The sequence below is a fragment of the Sander vitreus genome, chromosome 7, assembly GCF_031162955.1.
Source record: "Sander vitreus isolate 19-12246 chromosome 7, sanVit1, whole genome shotgun sequence".
Taxonomy (NCBI): domain Eukaryota; kingdom Metazoa; phylum Chordata; class Actinopteri; order Perciformes; family Percidae; genus Sander; species Sander vitreus.
In genome coordinates, this window is record NC_135861.1 from 31510204 (window position 1) to 31528666 (window position 18463).

The window sequence follows — 18463 nt, forward strand, 5'->3', positions numbered from 1 at the left end:
CATTCATTGGCTGTAATAAATTAAATAAATATGTAGATAGGCTATACATGAGCTACCTAAAATAAAAGCAATCATACATACATACATACATATAGTAATTGTTACTCCAAATCTGTCTTCGGACAAGAAGTCACCTCCTGAGATCGATTATGTTGTCAAGACACTTTTAATAACAATTTAAGCCAAAAAGTGGCAAAAACAATAATTTTCAGTGGACAAAAATCGAGGGTGCACAATTGCCCTATTAGGTTACATTGCAGCTCTGTTCACCCTGGCCCATCAATGCGATCCCGCTCAATACTGGACCAATTTCAAAGATTTTTGGTTACATCAGTCTATTAGACACAAATTTCCAGGTTGAACATTATTTTAATTACCCTTCAATGTTTCAGTTGCTTCTTTATTCCAGACTCTAATGGATTTTGTGTTGGGTTCACCAGTTTTTAGTTGTGACCTTTATCTTGGCAGTAATAAGATGACATTGTGGTCAGTGCAGCTGAGAAGTGGGTGTGGTTTAGAGATCTGAGCATCTGTGACGTTGCCATACATATGACAAGATAAACAACTTTTAGCATACTGTTAGTCCACCTTTGGCACCAAATATAGCTTCTCACTATCTCCTTCATTCTCACTATTCCACTGTGTCCTGCATGAAGTTACTGCAATACTTTAGTTATCAGGAAATAATAATCACTCTCCTCCCCCACAGCAAATATCCTGACTGAACTGACAGTTGTGACCATCCTCCAACGAAGGGCTTTAAGTTTGCGTCATCAGCAGTTTGGCCCTTGACAATCACGTCCGTGACAACGGACAACACAGGGTCATTTCTGGTCTCCTTTTTTACATTAACAGCTGAAACAGGTGCTTTTTCTATCTCCGTGAAGTAGAAAATGTCCATAGTGTTTGACTCTGGCTTCGTGACAGGAAGTGGCAATCTGGATAATAATAATAATAATAATAATAATAATAATAATAATAACTTTTATTTATATAGCGCCTTTCAAGAAACCCAAGGACGCTTTACAGAATTACAGTGGCTAAGCTAAAGGAGGTTGTAGGCTGTGGTAAACAGGTGGTGTTTCAGGAGGTGTGTCTAGGGTTTTCCTGGGGACCCCAGACAGGACTCCATTGCAGTAGTCCAAAAGGGAGGTTATGAAAGCATGATGAGGGTTTCTGCCACGGAGTCAGAGAGTGATGGCCGGAGTCTGGAGATGTTTTTGAGATGAAAACAGGTTGATTTGGTGATGGATTTGATGTGAGTATGGAAAGAGAGAGTAGAGTCCAGGATTACACCAAGGTTGCGGACCTCAGAGGATGGCCACCTATCTTGATAGGATCCAGGATGAGATCTCCAACCTTCTGGAGCAGCGCCTTGGGGGCTACAACTAAGAGCTCTGTTTTATTGCTGTTCAGTTTGAGTAGGTTGGTTGACATCCATGCTTTGATGTCATGCAGACAGTTGACGAGGGAGAGGGGGGGAGCTGAGGGCATGGTTTGGTGCTGATATAAAGTGTGTATCATCGTTGTAGGAGTGGAAACTGAGACCATGTTGCTGGATAATCTGACCAAGGGGGAGCATGTAGATGGTGAAGAGCATGGGTCCAAGCACAGAGCCTTGAGGCACGCCTTGGTTGACCGGAGCTGGATCGGAGCGGGAGTTGCTAATGGTGATAAATTGCTTCCTGTGTGAGAGGTAAGACTGAAACCAGGAGAGAGCTGTGCCAGTGATACCAAGGTAATGGGATAGGCGGTTGAGGAGAATGGTATGGGAGATTGTGTCAAAGGCCTTGGAGAGGTCGAGGAGAATGAGTATGCTGATGTGTCCAGAGTCAGCAGTTGTGAGTAGATCATTTGTGATTTGATGAGGGCGGTCTCTGTACTATGATACGGCCTGAATCTTGACTGAAGGGGTTCATAGAGCTCATGGTTGGACATATGCTGATGGACTTGGGCGGCAACTTTGGTGTGGGTGGGACCTTGCACTTGTGTGAAGTTGAGGCAGTCCAGTAGAGATAGAAGTTCGGTGGCTAGTGTGCAGCTGGTGTCTGGAGTCCACGTGGATATTAAAGTCACCAAGGAGGAGTGTGGAAGGAGACCTGGAGCAGACAGAGGTGAGTAGCTCAGATAGCTCAGACATGAAGGTGGTGGAGGCTTTAGGGGGACGGTATATAAGGACCATCTGAAGTGGAGCCGACCCAGTTAGACTGAAGGCAAGGCATTCCAGAGAGGTGACATTGGGAACTGAAAGCTTTTTGACCAGGAAGTCCTTTCGGTGTATTACAGCCAGCCCACCACCACGGCACTTGGAGTGGGGCTCAGGTTTCAGTTAAGCAGAGAAATTCATGATTAAGAAGTGCTTTGTTGTTAATGGAGCGGATGTCTTACAGCATAAACGAAGCAGTATTGTTTGTGGATGCTGAGCAAGAGGGGGTGGGAGGAATTACACTATCAAAAGATCTCAGGTTACCAGACTGCATGTGTGGTTTGTTGTGATGACGATGATGCTGTGGGACGGAGTGTCAGTCAGACAGTATGGTAGGGATGGCATGATAAACAATCTTGCATCACGTAGCCCTGTGCACATAACGAGGACGACGTAGGAATATTTTAGAGCACCCAAAGGTTTTGAGAATGACCAACACCTAATCTACTTACTATTTACTAGAAAGAAAAAAGAAATAATAGTAATTTCGCGATTGTGAAGCTCCTCTTTGGCACACTGGAGCTCTTCGACTCCTCCTGCCTCGGTGGGTGAGCGAGGGGCAGATGCAGTTTAGCTGTGACTTCTCCTTTACCAGTCACTTGAAGCATTGAGTGACTGATGTAATTGATCCAAAAAGCCTCGTGGTGGTATGGGAGCTCCCAGGAGATCATCGCGGTCCTTTTTGTGGAGCGCAGTGAGTCCAAGCCACACGTAACGAGCCAACAGTGGCTACAGACATCACACAGCCGGGGGCAGCTGCAAAACCCTGAATCAGATTGTTCATTTGGCCCTGAGAAACTTTGGGTGCAACCGGGGCTTTCGTCTTCAACAGATGCTGCCAGGATGCCTCAAACACTGCCAGATGTCTGGGAGAGAAGGCGAGACAAGAGCCGGCTTGGTTGGCCACGATGGCCATTACTGCCAGGAAGTCTCTGCGGACAGATACCCCCAGTGAACTTCCGCAAACTTCAAGCTGTTGTCATGATCCTCCTCTGCAAATGAAGCCGCCGGCTCGGCAGCGTTGGTCATCAGCGGGATGTCATCGGCTGGAGCGGGTGTCTCAACGTCGGCTCAGACTCCAGCTCGCTCCCATCACAGTGAAGCATTACGTTGAAGCTGCGGAAGTGATCCCGCCTCTGCTGGCGTCTGATCATGGGCTGGGCTAAGCAGGCTTCGCAGTCCAGTGGTTGCTGAACACAGTTCTCAGCATGGTCCACACTGAGGCACTCGAAGCAGTAGTCATGAAGGTCCTGCCCCGGCTATGAGACCAGAACATGTGGGACACTGGCAAGGTCCTTGAAGCGCCGACTCCTTCCATGGAGAAAGAAGACCAGTGAGCTTTCGCCGTCGTTGAACAGAAAAAGAATGTCTTACAGAGGTGACGCTGCCCTACCGTGGAGAAAGAAGACCAGTGAGCTTTCGCCATCGCTGAACAGAAAAAGGATGTCAGACAGAGGTGACGCTGCCCTGTGGTGTTTGCACGTATTCGGATAGGCACGTCCTGATTGGCAAGCTATGTTTATGCAAAGTTCAGTGGGTGAATACATGGACCCATAGAGTCCAGTAGAGGGCTCCGTCTGTGCTTATAAAACTAGGGTTTACAAGGGTAGGGGTAGGGTTTAGTATTTCACTCGGATCCTTTTGTATCACGAAAAATACTGACGTCTCACTTGACCAGTGAATGATACAATGTTGATTCTCGAACAGTGCTGAACGACGTGTCTTCTACGGCAACGGATTACCACTATGAGCCGGGAGCGGTGATCGCCGGAGGCTTTTATTTTCTCCCCGCCGCCTAGTGGTGGGGTGGTGCGTTCAAGGACCCGCAGCCAATGGGAAGCCTCAGTCCCTCAAAAAGGTGTGAAGCCACGGTGTTGCAGTTATTAGCCCTTCCACCAGTCTGCCAGGTATCTCCTCGTGTTTGAAGGTAAATTCTCCATTTTGGAGGATTCTTTTGTTTGGAGTATGGGGTTCTAGACTGGTGACTTCCCTACAGGCCGCTCTTTGGCCTCAGGGGAAGCTTCAGGCCTTTTGAAGTTTCTCTGTCTCACAGAATAGTATCACCAAAACTGTTATATGCTATACAAGTATTTGTGTTTTTTAAAACAGTTCTTCTATATATTTGGAGTCATCCAGTGCAAAAATAAACATAATGAACATTATAACTCATATAAAGGACAAACTATTTACATTTCTTCAAAAAAAGGCCCAAATGTATGCCAAATCTCAAAACAGTGATGCCATTCTTCTCTGTAGAACGGTAATAGACAATCTTTGATCACATTAGACTATTCTGACCTGGAGTGATCTTCTTTCCCACTATATCTTTGTTTTTTTCGCTCGGATACCCATATAAGGCGTAATGTGTGACGGACCTGCCTTCCCATTGGTTGAAAAACATCAACACACTCTTGCAAAGCATCATGGGAGATTTATGCTAGACGGTAGCACAGAGCTAGCGGCAGAAATGACCGAAAATGTGATAAATTATGGACATCAAGTGGATAAATCTTGGATGTAAGAGTTTTGGATTTAATTCAACGACCCCGAAAAAGGCACAAGTTCCAGGCTGGATAGAAAATCACCTGCAAAGGCTAGAAAGACACTAAAGACACCCCCGTGACGGCTAACTCCTTAGCTTTTAGCTACAAATATCAGTAAGTCTCTATCTTTTATGGCTATTAAATGATTAAAATATGAATCAGAGGTGCCGATTAGGGTCGTATACGACCCTTTTGGTTAAGATGGCTGGCTTCTGGCTTTACATTTGTCTAATCCCTTCACTTTCCTTGCAAGGGGTAGTGGCTGCTTACACCTTTCCCGAACCCACAGAGTGCAGAGGAAAGGCACTATTACGTGCGCCAAGCCAAGCTTGCGCGATTGTGGAGAGCACCATCGGGCTGTTCACTGGAGGGAGGTTACTATACACTCCTGACAAGTGCCAAATTGTGCAAGCTTGTGCTGTGCTACACAATGTGGCACAGCTTAAAAACATGCCATTACCCCCTGATGCTGATGGCTTTGTTGGCCCCAACCCACATCCCCAGGCATTTGAGCCAAACGCTGCTGCTGTGCGCCAGCGTTTAGAAGTGATGAAACACAAAAGGTATGGAAACATAATATTTAATATCTATTTATTGAGAAATGCCTTTATTGTGCAGTTGATTTCAGACAGGACAGTCTTGATTTCTCTTAATTCCTTCGCCACCTCTCTAACAGACTATGGTTTCCCTCTGCATTTGCAGGACTGCATTGGTGAGGACACGGCTGCTGCCGGAGGGTTGGTACACATGCTGTGGAGACGCTGGGCCCACACGGCTGCTCAGCTGCAGTACCAAAACAACTGGCCCCGCTGGAACACCCTGCAACTAAAATAGAGATTGATTTTGTGAATAAAGTTTCATTATGTACATACATGTGACTTGACTGCTTTATTTTACTGATTTCACGTACCTGTGTCATCCGGTGCATCTTGCACTTGTGTCCCCCTCCACCTCAGTCACCACTTCACTTAAAAGGGATTCCCCGATGATAGCTGCAAGTGTCTCATCAAGAGGGGTCAGCTCTGCCCACCACCCGTGGCTGACACACTTGATGTAGCGCTAGGCGCTTTTTTGCATCGACCTTAATGTCAGACCATTTCTTTTTTATTTTGGCTATGGTCCGACCTTCTGAGGCATTAACAGCATCTGCCACCTTTTGCCATTCAAAAGCTTTTTTCGCATTAGTGATGCCCACACTGTGCCCTCTAAATAACATTTTCCTCCTTTTTTCCACCTCTCCAACAATAACTTCTACTTCACATTGGGTAAAGTTTAATTTTTAGTTTTTCCTCTCTACGTTTGCCATGATGTCTCAATCAATGAATATTGATTGGGGGTGTTTCACTGACTATTTTTAGGCAACTATGGGCGTGACATGAAGCCGCCAAAGCTGCGCCACATTTAGGCCCTATCTTGCACCCGGCACAGCGCAAAGCCCGACGTAAGTGTCTAAGTGCTAGTTTTAGACCAATGCAGTTGTCAATTTCCCGTCCAGCGCCCGCATCATTTAAATAGCAAATGCACCATCTTTGCGCCCATGGGCATGCTGGTCTTGCAGGGACGTATGTTCAGTCTAATTCTTGGCGTATTGCTATCTTGAGGTAGCAGGAAGTGATCGCTCCATTGACCAACAAAAACCTGGTCTAAAGTCAATAATTTCATTGTTATTTTAACTGCAAATTAGTAAATGTGCAATAATGCAAAAGATTACAAATAAAAATATTACAGTGCAAATCCACCATCATAATAGCAATGCGACAGGGTACAAACGCGCCTGGCTTTTAAAGGGAATGGGAGATGACACTCTGATTGGTTTATAGCATGTTACGCCCAAAACACACCTATGTGTCTATTAATGAAGACACTAAGTACAACCCCTTTGAACAATGTGCCTGGCACACAGACCCTTTTTTCTGCCGTCAAACTATCAAAAGTGGATTTGGACACACCCTAAACGCACCTGCGCCATGCGCTTCACGCCGTGCGCTTCGTTAAAATAGGGCCCGAAGAGTTGATTGTGATTTATAAAGGGAAACCAGCGTGTTTTATAAATCTGAATATTTCTGTGCGTACTCACATCCTATGTTTCATCCGTACGCCACTTCTGACGCAAATTCGCCGCACAGTTTTATAAATGAGGCCGCAGGTGTTAAAAAAATGACCATGCTTTGACCATTAGCTGTTGTTTTAAGCCTCTTTATTTACTCAGCTAATGTAATGATGCGTATGTCCCTTGGACTTGGTGGCAAAAGAGCCTGACAGGAGTTGATGTTACTTTATCAATCTGCAGTTCTAAAAACATTTTTCCTTTTTGACTTTTAGTGGACAATAATAAAATGACCTAATTGTAATTTCCCCATTGGGGATCAATAAAGAGTATAAATTATTAAATTATTAGAACATTGCTGTAATGTTACCTCCTTATAATACCCTAGCATATGGCCAATAGGGAACATATTTAATTCAGTGCAATCATAGAAAGAAAAAAAGATAGCTTATACATACTTTCCGCCCCAGAAGATTTTGGTGGTGATGACTAAACTGGAACGCCTGCATGTGGGAACATATGTAAAAAAAGAAATCGGACTTTGGAAATATATCCTTTTAAAATGACACCTGAAAACAATATATTTCAATGACTTTAGCATTATAGAATATTATAATGACATTCAGTATTCCCTTATTATATTTCTGACAATCAAATACCATCGTTTGCTTTTTATTTCAAACTTTTAGAACAAGTATATACAAAAACACAAACACGTGACAACTACCTGTGGGTCACCACCCTGATACCCCCATTAACATACAATAAAAACAAAACAAACGTTGCCAGATTATAAATAGTTATAAATATATATAAATAATATATATATATATAGCAGCGGACAATGCAGAAGAAACTTTAAGAGGCTAACTTTAGCAAATAGCTACCATTATATTAGCCGTTATTTGCTGGCATGTATAACTAGTTATGTTGATACCATGTTAACGGAACACAGACAGTGTCAAGTCATTTATGTCATGGTTGCAGCTGCTCCGCGCCCTGCTATGCCCTGTGACGCACTGCAGTGCCCTGCTACGCCATGAACTACTACAACTACTATTTCTAGTCATAGTTCCATTATCTTTATTGTGACTATTATCACACCCTAACTGGCACCGTCAGACACCGCCTACCAAGAGCCTGGGTCTGTCTGAGGTTTCTCCCTGAAAGGAAGTTTTCCTCACCACCCGAGGTTTCTCCCTAAAAGTCATTTCAGTCGGTCATTATGGCTGAACTGACCGTGCCATGGGAGGATGGGCTGGAGGCTGCCTTTGAAAGAAAAAAGGAGAGGTATGCGGAACTGGCAACTGCATGTGCACAAGCTGCGTGGAGAGCACACACCTACCCAGTGGAAGATGGTTGCAGGGGCTTCACTGGAACCTCCATCCAGCGATTCCTCAAGACTGTTGGCATCAGAGGCACCAAACTGGAGAGAGTCCTCAAAGAGCTGGCAGAGGAGGCAGAGCAAGGGAGCTTTTGGCTATGGCTCCGTAGAAAGGACAAGGCTTGGGGGAGAGATGGATCCTAGGGCTGGCTGCAGGGGGCGGCAGGGAGAAGTCCCTGCCACCCCCTGCAGCACCACCACCTGGAGGTGTTCTGGGATTAAAGGAGCGAAACAACTCCCGGCTGAAGACTGCACAAGGGACAGAGGGGCTAGTTACTATGTCCGCACGTTTGCGAAGCAATTGCCTCACTAACTACAAGCAGAATAAAGATAAAACAGCCCAATGGTCCACCGAGAGGCGGGATGGAAGATGGACCAAACAGTATGGACAACCTGGTAACGACTGGAACGGACACAACGAACAAAGAAAGGATCATAAGAGAATGCAGCTGTGAATGGACCAAAGTGACCACATACATTGGCCTGCGAATCCATTAGGGGAAGGCAAAGTGTGGCAGGAACACCCAGGCGCAAGCTTGCACTGTAACAGACAAGGAGGAACAGTAGCCAGGTTGAGCACCACAGCGCTACTGAGCCCACCATTGCACCTGGGAGAACGACGCCAGGACAGCCCCTGCAAGAGGATACGCATCATCTGCCACAAATCCAGCAGCTCGAACATCTTAATACGATAGCGATGAGCCCAGAAGAGCTACAGCCACGGAACCTTGCCAAAAAGCCATTGTCAAATGGCTGAAAGCCAGTGAAAAGGATGAGTGGAGAAGCTTCGATGAGAGCCTGCATACAATCCTCCAGAACACCCTGAAAGGCAACGAAATCGCTAAGCTGAACATTTGGAGAGCTGCAGCAAAGGAGGAGCCTTCCCAAGCAGTGCGGAAGATGGGAGAGGGAAATACACCAGCTAGTAAAAGAGCGCCGCCTCCTACGGAAAGCATGGAAAAGATCCAAGGAGCACAAAAAGGTGGGACCAGATCCGAGGAAAACTTGGACTGTTAAGGAGAGCAGAGAGAATCCGGAGACGCAGAAGTCGCAAGGTTGAGCTTCTTCCATGACCCTTCAAGTACGCCCGCGGGTTGCTGGAGGAAAAGAATTCAAGGAGGCTGCACATCAATGAACGGGAGCTATAAAAACCCAGACAAGCGACGACCTTCGGGAATGTCCTCTTGGTCCACCTGGCTACATCCCTAAACCATCGGAGCCATCGTCAAAGTTCAATACCATCCCCCCGAAATGGTCTGAAATCAACCATGTGGTGTCTCGAGCAAGAGCTGCCTCTGCAGCTGGACCAAACGGGGTATCATACAAGGTCTACAAGAGCTGCCCCATGACCTTGAGGCTCTTGTGGAAGATGATGAGTGTTGCCTGGAAAACTAAATCTATCCACCTGCATGGTGCAAGGCAGTCACCACTTTTATCCCAAAAGAAAAAGACTCACGAAACATCAACCAATTCAGAGGCATTGCGCTTCTGAATGTGGAAGGGAACATTTTCTTCCCGGTGATGGCGAGCCGCTTGTCCAGCTACCTCCTGGCCAACAAGTACATAGACACCAGCTGTCAGAAGGCAGGCGTACCAGGGTTTTCAGGCTGCGTGGAGCACTACATGATGATCTGGGAACAGATTCAGACAGCCAAACGCAACAAGTCAGACCTCCATGAAGTTTGGCTCGATCTGGCTAATGCCTATGGGTCTGTACCCCACCAGCTCATCTGGTACGCCCTCAGCTTCTTCCACATCCCACCATGCATCCAGAGTCTCATAACCACCTACTTCAATAATCTCCAAGTGTGCTACTCTACATCTACAGCTACAACTGGGTGGTACCAACAGCAGAAGGGAATAGCCATGGGTTGTTCAATCTCCCCAATTCTCTTCACAGCTGCCTTCGAGGTCATCTTAGTTGGAGGAAGACAGATGGTTAAAGGAGTCAGATCCCCAGCAGGGCAGCGACTTCCGGCTATCCAAAGCTATATGAATGACGTCACCACACTCCTCCAGACAGCAGCGTGCACTCACAAACTCCTAAAGAGATTTGAGGAACTGTTGACATGGGCCAGGATGAAGATAAAGCCATCCAAATCTCACAGTGTCTCAATCCGCAAAGGAGCCAGAAGAGACGACATCTCCTTCTCAGTGGATGGCGAGAAGATTCCATGCCTGGCAGAACAGCTGGTGAAAAGCCTGGGTAGGCTATACACAGCTGACCTGTCAGATAAAAACACGACTGTCTCTGTGACTGCACAGCTCACTGCTGATCTAAAGAAGATCGATCAAAGCCTCCTACTACATGGCAAGTTTAACCCTTGTGTTGTCCTTCGGGTCCCGGTGACCTGAAAAACAACACAAGGGTTAACTATATGTTTATTTGATGTTTTGTATTGGCCTGGCATTGAGCTTCTGAAGCTCAACACCAGGCCAATACAAAACTTCAAATAAACTGGACGGGTCCCAATGACCTGAAACAACACAAGGGTTAAGGTCTGGTGCTACCAGTTCACCCTGTTCCATTGTCTCATGTGGCCCTTAAAGCTGTGTGACATCCCCTCTTCAGCAGTCCTGAAGATGGATGCTAAGGCAAACAATTACATCTGGAAGTGGATAGGCCTTCCCTGATGCCTGTCAAGTGCAGCTCTATTTGGAAAGAACACCTTGAGACTTCCGCTGAAAACCATCAGTTTGGGCTATAAACTGGAGAAAGTGAGATTGCTGTTTGAACTGAAAGATTCACCTGACCCAGTGGTACAGAGTGCCAAAGTCTAAGTCCAAACAGGAAGAAAATGGGACGCATCGCAGGCAGTAGACCAGGCCATAACCCGGCTGAAACACCAGGAGGACGTAGGGGGTGGTGTAACATGGCACGGCAGGTTTTGGATGGCGAACACTACCCAAGCCATGGTCCAAAGCCTCAAGGGAGGAAAGGAAATAGCTCATGATTTCAGAAGGCAGGAGGGAGGAAGAGGAGGGTTACAAGGTCATGGCTGTGACCCAATCCCAGCAAGGCAGATGGACCAATGACAGGTCCATCACGTGGTCTGATCTATGGAAGTTGCCCCAAGCAAGGCTAAGTTTCTTGATCAGAGCCACGTATGACAGTCTCCCAAGCTCCCAAAATCTGCATCGCTGCTACGGCACAGAGGAGCCGTGCCAACTTTGTGGCCACCAAAGTCCCAGCCTCCAGCACATCATCTCTGGCTGCAAGACTGCACTGACCCAGGGCCGCTACGGGTGGCGTCATGACAAAGTCCTGTGAAAGCTCAAAGTGAACCATACCAGCCCACCAATCCAGCTCCCGCCCATCCAGTTCGTTAAAGGGGGAGAGGCACTCAGTAGCACAGTAAGAGAGAGGTCCTTGCTGACACCTGGAGGGGAGTGGGCTCTTAGAGCTGACTTAGAGGTGTTCCGGGATTAAAGGAGCGAAACATCTGTGAAGAGTGGCTCCCGGCTGATGACCCTGCAGCTGGACCAAAAAGCACTGGCGGAAGTGCGTCGGCAGAAATGCCTTGCAGGTGGTCTCACCTGTGCTTGTTGGGTCTTTGTAAATTATAGAGTGTGGTCTAGACCTACTCTATCTGTAAAGTGTCTTGAGATAACTCTTGTTATGATTTGATACTATAAATAAAATTTAATTGCGTTGAATTGAATTTAGGAAAAAAATCTGCTCTAAAAATAAAATCATCTTCCTGCACTATTGTCATGAGCCTGCCACTACCAGGAGATGCTGGCTAACAGTGAAGACCAGCTGATTGGGCTAACATAACTTAACCCGGCTCAAAGACATATTTTACTGATTCAGTTCTGTCATGCCAGTGTTAAGATAAACTCTGCACCTACTTTCAGCTGATTGTCTATCAGCACAGGCTGCATGGCCACCAGAGAACTACGAAACCTCAGGAAAGACTTGGGTTAAACAAGGTAGTAACATTATGGACCGCCAAGAACTTGCATCTATTGTACGTAGGGTGACCAGAAGTCCCAAAAAATCCTGTTCATGGTGATTGAGTCGTCTTGCAGCCAGCTCCCGTTGGCTGCTCATTGGCTGCAACAGTCCATGTCACAAACTCAAGATCTCGAGTTTAGTGTTTGTCTCCAGTCATGTTTTTTGTTGTTGTTTTTTTTACTTTCTTTTTCTTTTTCTTCCTCCATGTCACCTCCGGGGCTCCGTAGACCTCTGTGTTCCACTGTGTGAAATTAATAAATCATTTTGGTGCGGCGTTTTGAAATTCATGTTACCCCTCCGTCTCGTCCTGTCCCGAATTTTACCCATGAAATTGGCTCAGCATTTAACTCAAAATTGAAGCCAATGGGCGCCCGGATAGTTCAGTTGGTAGAGCGGGCGCCCATAAACAGATGTTTACTCCTCGACGCAGCGGGCCCGGGTTCAACTCCAACCTGCAGCCCTTTGCTACATTCCCCCTCTCTCTCCCCTTTCATTTCTTCAGATGTCCTGTTAATGAAGGCCTAAAAATGCCCAAAAAATTAAAAAAAATAATTGAAGCCAATCCAAGAATCTCTGGACTCACTTCTCAATGATATGGCTTCTAATACAATCAAGGTGAAAGACCCCGAGGTCAGCCGCTAATGAGACAGAATGCTGACTTGCTGATATAGAACAGAAGCTTGCTTATACACAATCTGAGAATATGTCACTGAAACAGAAACTCAAATCTCGCAGCTGCAATTTTAATATCCGAGTGCTGGAACTACCAGAAGACTGCGAGAAAGGCAACCCTACTGCATTCATGAACTCCCTGATGCACGAGGTGTTCGGTGCAGACAAGCTGGGATGTAATATATATATATATATATATATATATATATATATATATATATATATATCCATCCATCCATCTTCATCCGCTTATCCGGGGTCAGGTCGCGGGGGTAGCAGCTCCAGCAGGGGACCCCAAACTTCCCTTTCCCGGGCCACATTAACCAGCTGGGGGATCCCAAGGCGTTCCCAGGCCAGGTTAGAGATATAATCCCTCCACCTAGTCCTGGGTCTTCCCCGAGGCCTCCTCCCAGCTGGACGTGCCTGGAACACCTCCCTAGGGAGGCGCCCAGGGGGCATCCTTACCAGATGCCCGAACCACCTCAACTGGCTCCTTTCGACGCAAAGGAGAAGCGACTCTACTCCGAGCTCCTCACGGATAACTGAGCTTCTCACCCTATCTCTAAGGGAGACGCCAGCTACCCTCCTGAGGAAACCCATTTCGGCCGCTTGTACCCTGGATCTTGTTCTTTCGGTCATGACCCAGCCTTCATGACCATAGGTGAGGGTAGGAACAAAAACTGACCGGTAGATTGAGAGCTTTGCCTTCTGGCTCAGCTCTCTTTGAACTCCTTCACTTGGGGTAAGGACTCATATATATATATATATATATATATATATATATATATATATATATATATATTACATTAATGAGGGGTGTGCATCTCTCCTTTATAAAAACGAGCTGATACATATCTAGATACATGGGCTATGAAACGAATCAGTGTAATTCTATGTTGAAACGATTTAGTGCGATTCAATGAGATACAATTCAATCTGATACCATTAATTTTCATTTAAATAACACATTCATGTTTCATTATAAATTAAAATATGCCAATTCTTTAAAAAACTTTGCCTACCTTCAAATATATATTTCGTAAAAGGGACCAGAGAATATCTTAACTTTATTAGCTAGCCACTTGACCAAATAACATACACATCAGCTCCATATTAAATTAAACAACCTCCTTGCTGCTGCAGACACAGTAACAAACTTATAGTTCCATGTTACATAGCCTCTGTGAGCACTCCAATAATTATATTATTTTAGTAAATATTTGAGAGCAATACTGTTGTGAGCGTTAGCATGCGGCTAGCAGAAAGTTATGATAATGTAGTGTATTGTAAGATATGTATATATTTATACCAGTCTACTTACATAATTATGAACACACACGTGGATGGATGACTCGCACACCGCAGCTAGTAGCCTACAATTCATAATATCCACGATTCCTCCCACCACTAACTCCAAAAAGGAAACCCAGCAGTCAGCATGTTTTTTCTGCAAACCGAAACAAAGGCACTGATTGGCTGATCCCTGCCACCCTGAACATGAATGACAAAGTCTTTCATCACACAAATGGCAAGGCATTTGTCCAAGTTTCCCTTGCAAGCCGCACACATACATAAACACACCTGTTTCTTTCAACGGCATTGCACACACCACAGCAGCTCCAACGAATTGACAGCAAAGCTATATGTATATATATATATGGTAGTGATCTGCTAACCAGAGCAATGAGACTGAATAGCAGTTCAATCCATTGGGATGTATTGACATGTGCCAGTCTGGCATTACCTTACAGATGACATGCAATTAAAAATAAGTCGGAAAAAAATCAGGGTTATAAGTTAAACTAAACTAAACTGTCAAGTATGATGCCCCTAGTTTTGCGAAAACAATCTGGAAATTTTACCTCCATTCTTTCTTCTTTATGATACTTCCCAAGACAACTTCAGCCCTGGGAAAGGAAAGCAGGGATAGAGAAATAGAGAAAGAAAAGTATTTTGATGTTTCTTTGATTAATGAAATAAAATGAATTGTTTATGAAATGTAATCTATTTCATATGCCATATGAAGTTGCATTTTACTACATAGTAATGTAGAAGATGAGTTCAGCTTTCCTGACTCCCAAAAAAAACTTTTTAAAAGACCTCTCATGCATTTTTCACTTTCCAGTTACTCAACAACCAGTTATCTAGACACACACTCAGCCGATGAACATAATAATAATTAGCAATGTAAACTGTAAACAAACCAACATTAAATAAAGCCAAGGCAGCATCATAGAAATTTGCCATTTTACTGTATGTAGCTTAAGACCTTTGTGAACTAGCCAGTGGTTTTATATGTATTGGTCCCTATGCTCCAGAATGTGCTAGCAATGCAAAATATGTGCTTCAATAGGTGCTTCAATTTGCCCTGCTAAATGACAACTAAGGTCGGCAAACACAATTCACAAATGAATGCAAAGCGATTTGTATCCGCAAACACAATTCACAAATGAATGTAGAGCGATTTGTATCCACAAATGCGTATATGTGTCCGTGCGTCTAATTTGTAACTCGTATTTCATCATTTGTAAATTAACTTTTTCAATGTAATTATATGTGTAAATCTCCTTCTATTTGTGTGGGTACTTTTGAGACTGTTTTTCCACGCTGTTGTCAGAAGCGATTCTTGTCTCAAGTGACGATCCCAGCACTTTCCAGTAGATGGCGGTAATGCAACACTTATAGATGCCAACCTTGTCAAATATTTCAGAGATGGTTGGCAGAATCTACTTGACGTTCCTCCGGGTAAGTTGATATTATTAGGACTTTGTCGTCAAATAAATTACATTTATGTTTTCAGCAAAATTGTTGCAGTGCATTTACATTTTGCTTCGTGTTGTTATAGCGGCAGTGACAGTTTACTATATAACTTAGCTCGTTAAAGTCAGCCCTGTAAGCGTTACCTGGTCTGGAATTGGCAGTCTGAAATATTATTAAGCGCTGCTTAAACTGTTAGTGGGCCCAGTTGTAAAGCTAGTGAATATATTTGGTATCATATGAAACTAGATGATCTAAGGAATCAATCGATGATGTTGCAAGTTAAACTATAAATAATTAAAATTTAACATTTGCTCGACATATTGTAACCATGGTTATTAGTACAGTAATTGCCACGCACCGGGTTAAACATGCTGCTCCTTTATTCAAGACTAAATTTATGTGCAGTTGTACACCATGATAAAAAATGATAGCCTAGTTTAATCTAACACTGAATCTGCCGTGTTTTGCAGATCTGACTGACCACTGATGAGGTGTACTTGGACCCACCAGACCCTCCTCACAGTATGAGAAACCATCAGGAGGAAGTAATTGCTCGACAGGTTCTTCTCAACTGCTCAGTAACTTAAGTATTAACAGCTACTGTGAGGACTACTGTGTCCATAGACATTGATCAGGCTGTGTGAAAGGGACTCTTGTTTCACAAAGTAACTTAGAAATTTTCACTTGAAGTTTTTATCCGTCCATTATATTTATGCTGTGAAATGTTTTTCAAGCTGCAGATTAGATTTCATACCCCTTCAAAATACTTTAGTTTTATTCATATTGTCATCTGTCAAAACAAGAAAGTTTAACTGTTAAACAAATGTTTTGTGTTGCTTACTGTCACTATTACTTGTCGTTAAGGATTACATTTTCATAGTCAGGATGTTAAATGGACTTGGTGTTTGACCCTTTTACATGCATTAAATCAGACATATCACCTGTATAAACAATTGCAATTAAAGTCTTTGTGAAAAAACATGTTATGTAACACTTAAGGAGCCTTACTACTAAACTTAAAAATGACCAAACCTTAGTGCTTAGAAATAAAGCACTTTATTCATAGTCAATGAAATGGAAATATAAAGTGTGTATACATAATGCACAGAGTAGCAGATGTTAACTGTCCAGCTCATGCCCTCCACCAGTCTAAAGGGTTTCTTTTCTACTGAAGATGTGTCAGCTGGTAATGTAGGCTCTCAGGTCACATAAGTCATCCTGTGGATACTGAATCTTTCCTGATGCTGCTGTGTTGTCTTCAGACCTGTCCCACAATACCTTCATACTGTGAGGAGTCTTGTGGGTCCAGGTAAACCTTGTCAAACAGGTGTTCAGGACAGCATCTGATCAGTCAGATCTGTAAAACATGGCAGATTCAGTGATTAAACTATAATTTGTTATCAGGGTGTACAACTGCACATACATTTTGTCTTACATGAGAAGCATGTATTTAATCCAGTGTGTGGCAATTACTGTACTAATAAATATGGTTACAATATGTCGAGCAAATGTTAAATTTGTATTCTTTATAGTTTAACTTGCAACATCATCTGAAATCTGTAGTTATGGCAACAGCTACAGTGTAAAACATGATAAATCCATTTTTATTCTGATTTCTTGAGGTGAGAGAGACTTTTTTGAAAATGGCTTAACTTTGGAACCTTATTTTATATATGGCTGTTAAGCATGCATGACATGGTTGGTATCAATGGATTCCTTAGATCCTCTAGTTTCATGTGATACCAAATATATTCACTAGCTCGCCGACGGGTTTAAGCAGCACTTAATAACATTTCAGACTGCCAATTCCATACAAAGACCAGGCAACGCCCATGTTACAGGCTGACTTTAACGAGCTAACAAGCTGTACAAGATGTTATACAAGCTGTTCAAGCTGTACAAGAACGTGAATGTTGGCACGCTCCAAAAAGTAGTAAACTGTCATAACAACACAAGCAAATTGAAAATGCCTGCAAACAATGATGCTGAAAACATAAATGTAATTTATTTGACGACAAAGTCCTAATAATATCAACTTACCCAGAGGAACATCAAGTAGATTCTGCCAACCGTCTCTGAAACATTTGACAAGGCTTTTTCATGTAGTTTAACAGATGACAAACAACAACGGCGCAGAAAAACAGTCTCAAAAGTACCCACACAAATAGAAGGAGATTTACACATATATTTACATTGAATGAATGAATGAATGAATTTTGTTGGTCGTAACCAAAGGGTAGGGTCAGAAGCTTCAGCTTATATAAGCTTATATACCCTTGTCACATTTTTTAAATAACAAATTCAAGGAAAAATACTGTTAATTTACAAATGATGAAATACGAGTTACAAATTAAACGCATGGACACAGATACGCATTAGTGGATACAAATCGTTCTGCATTCATTTGTGAATTGTGTTTCACAAGGCACAAATTAGAGACACAGATACAACACAGATTTACAAATATAAATCACTCTGTTTTCATTTGTGAATTGTGTTTTACAAGTTGGAAATACTTATGAGACTGTTTTAGCACCATAATATTGACCTATCCTAAGGCTATAGAATTGTGAAATGAAATGAGTTAATTGTAACAAATGTATTGTAATTTTCTCTACATAATACACATACGCATTATGTTAATTATTTTATCAAACATATTGCAGAAGATCACCTTTTGAAAGATCCCTAAAAACAATGTATAGACCTATACAAAAGTCATACCTCTCAATCATCACTTATGATCCACTAGAAGAGTGTGGGGTGGCTGTACCTGCAGAAACCCTGTCCTCTTTTCTTTTTTTTGTGAGTGTGGGATGTTTATTGGCCTCAGCAAAGAGAATTTGGAACCCACACGGTGTTCCAACCGCTACTTTGCCCCTCAGCACCTCAT

General features: G+C 43.6%; 1 protein-coding gene and 1 long non-coding RNA gene across 2 annotated transcripts in view; one reads left to right on the plus strand and one right to left on the minus strand.

The window, feature by feature from the left end:
• Positions 1–18463, minus strand: part of LOC144520388 (voltage-gated potassium channel subunit beta-2-like) — a 91319-nt gene that overhangs the window by 22076 nt on the left and 50780 nt on the right. Inside the window, exons 5-6 of the mRNA XM_078254072.1 lie at positions 14673–14717; positions 7255–7299 (exon numbers count right to left, since the gene is read on the minus strand). Coding sequence (XP_078110198.1) covers positions 7255–7299; positions 14673–14717 — 90 coding nt within the window. The remainder of the gene's footprint in view (positions 1–7254; positions 7300–14672; positions 14718–18463) is intronic.
• On the plus strand, positions 4638–5602 carry LOC144520387 (uncharacterized). Its single transcript, XR_013502209.1, has 3 exons — positions 4638–4863; positions 5003–5312; positions 5452–5602. It is a non-coding gene; the product is annotated as an uncharacterized LOC144520387 (long non-coding RNA).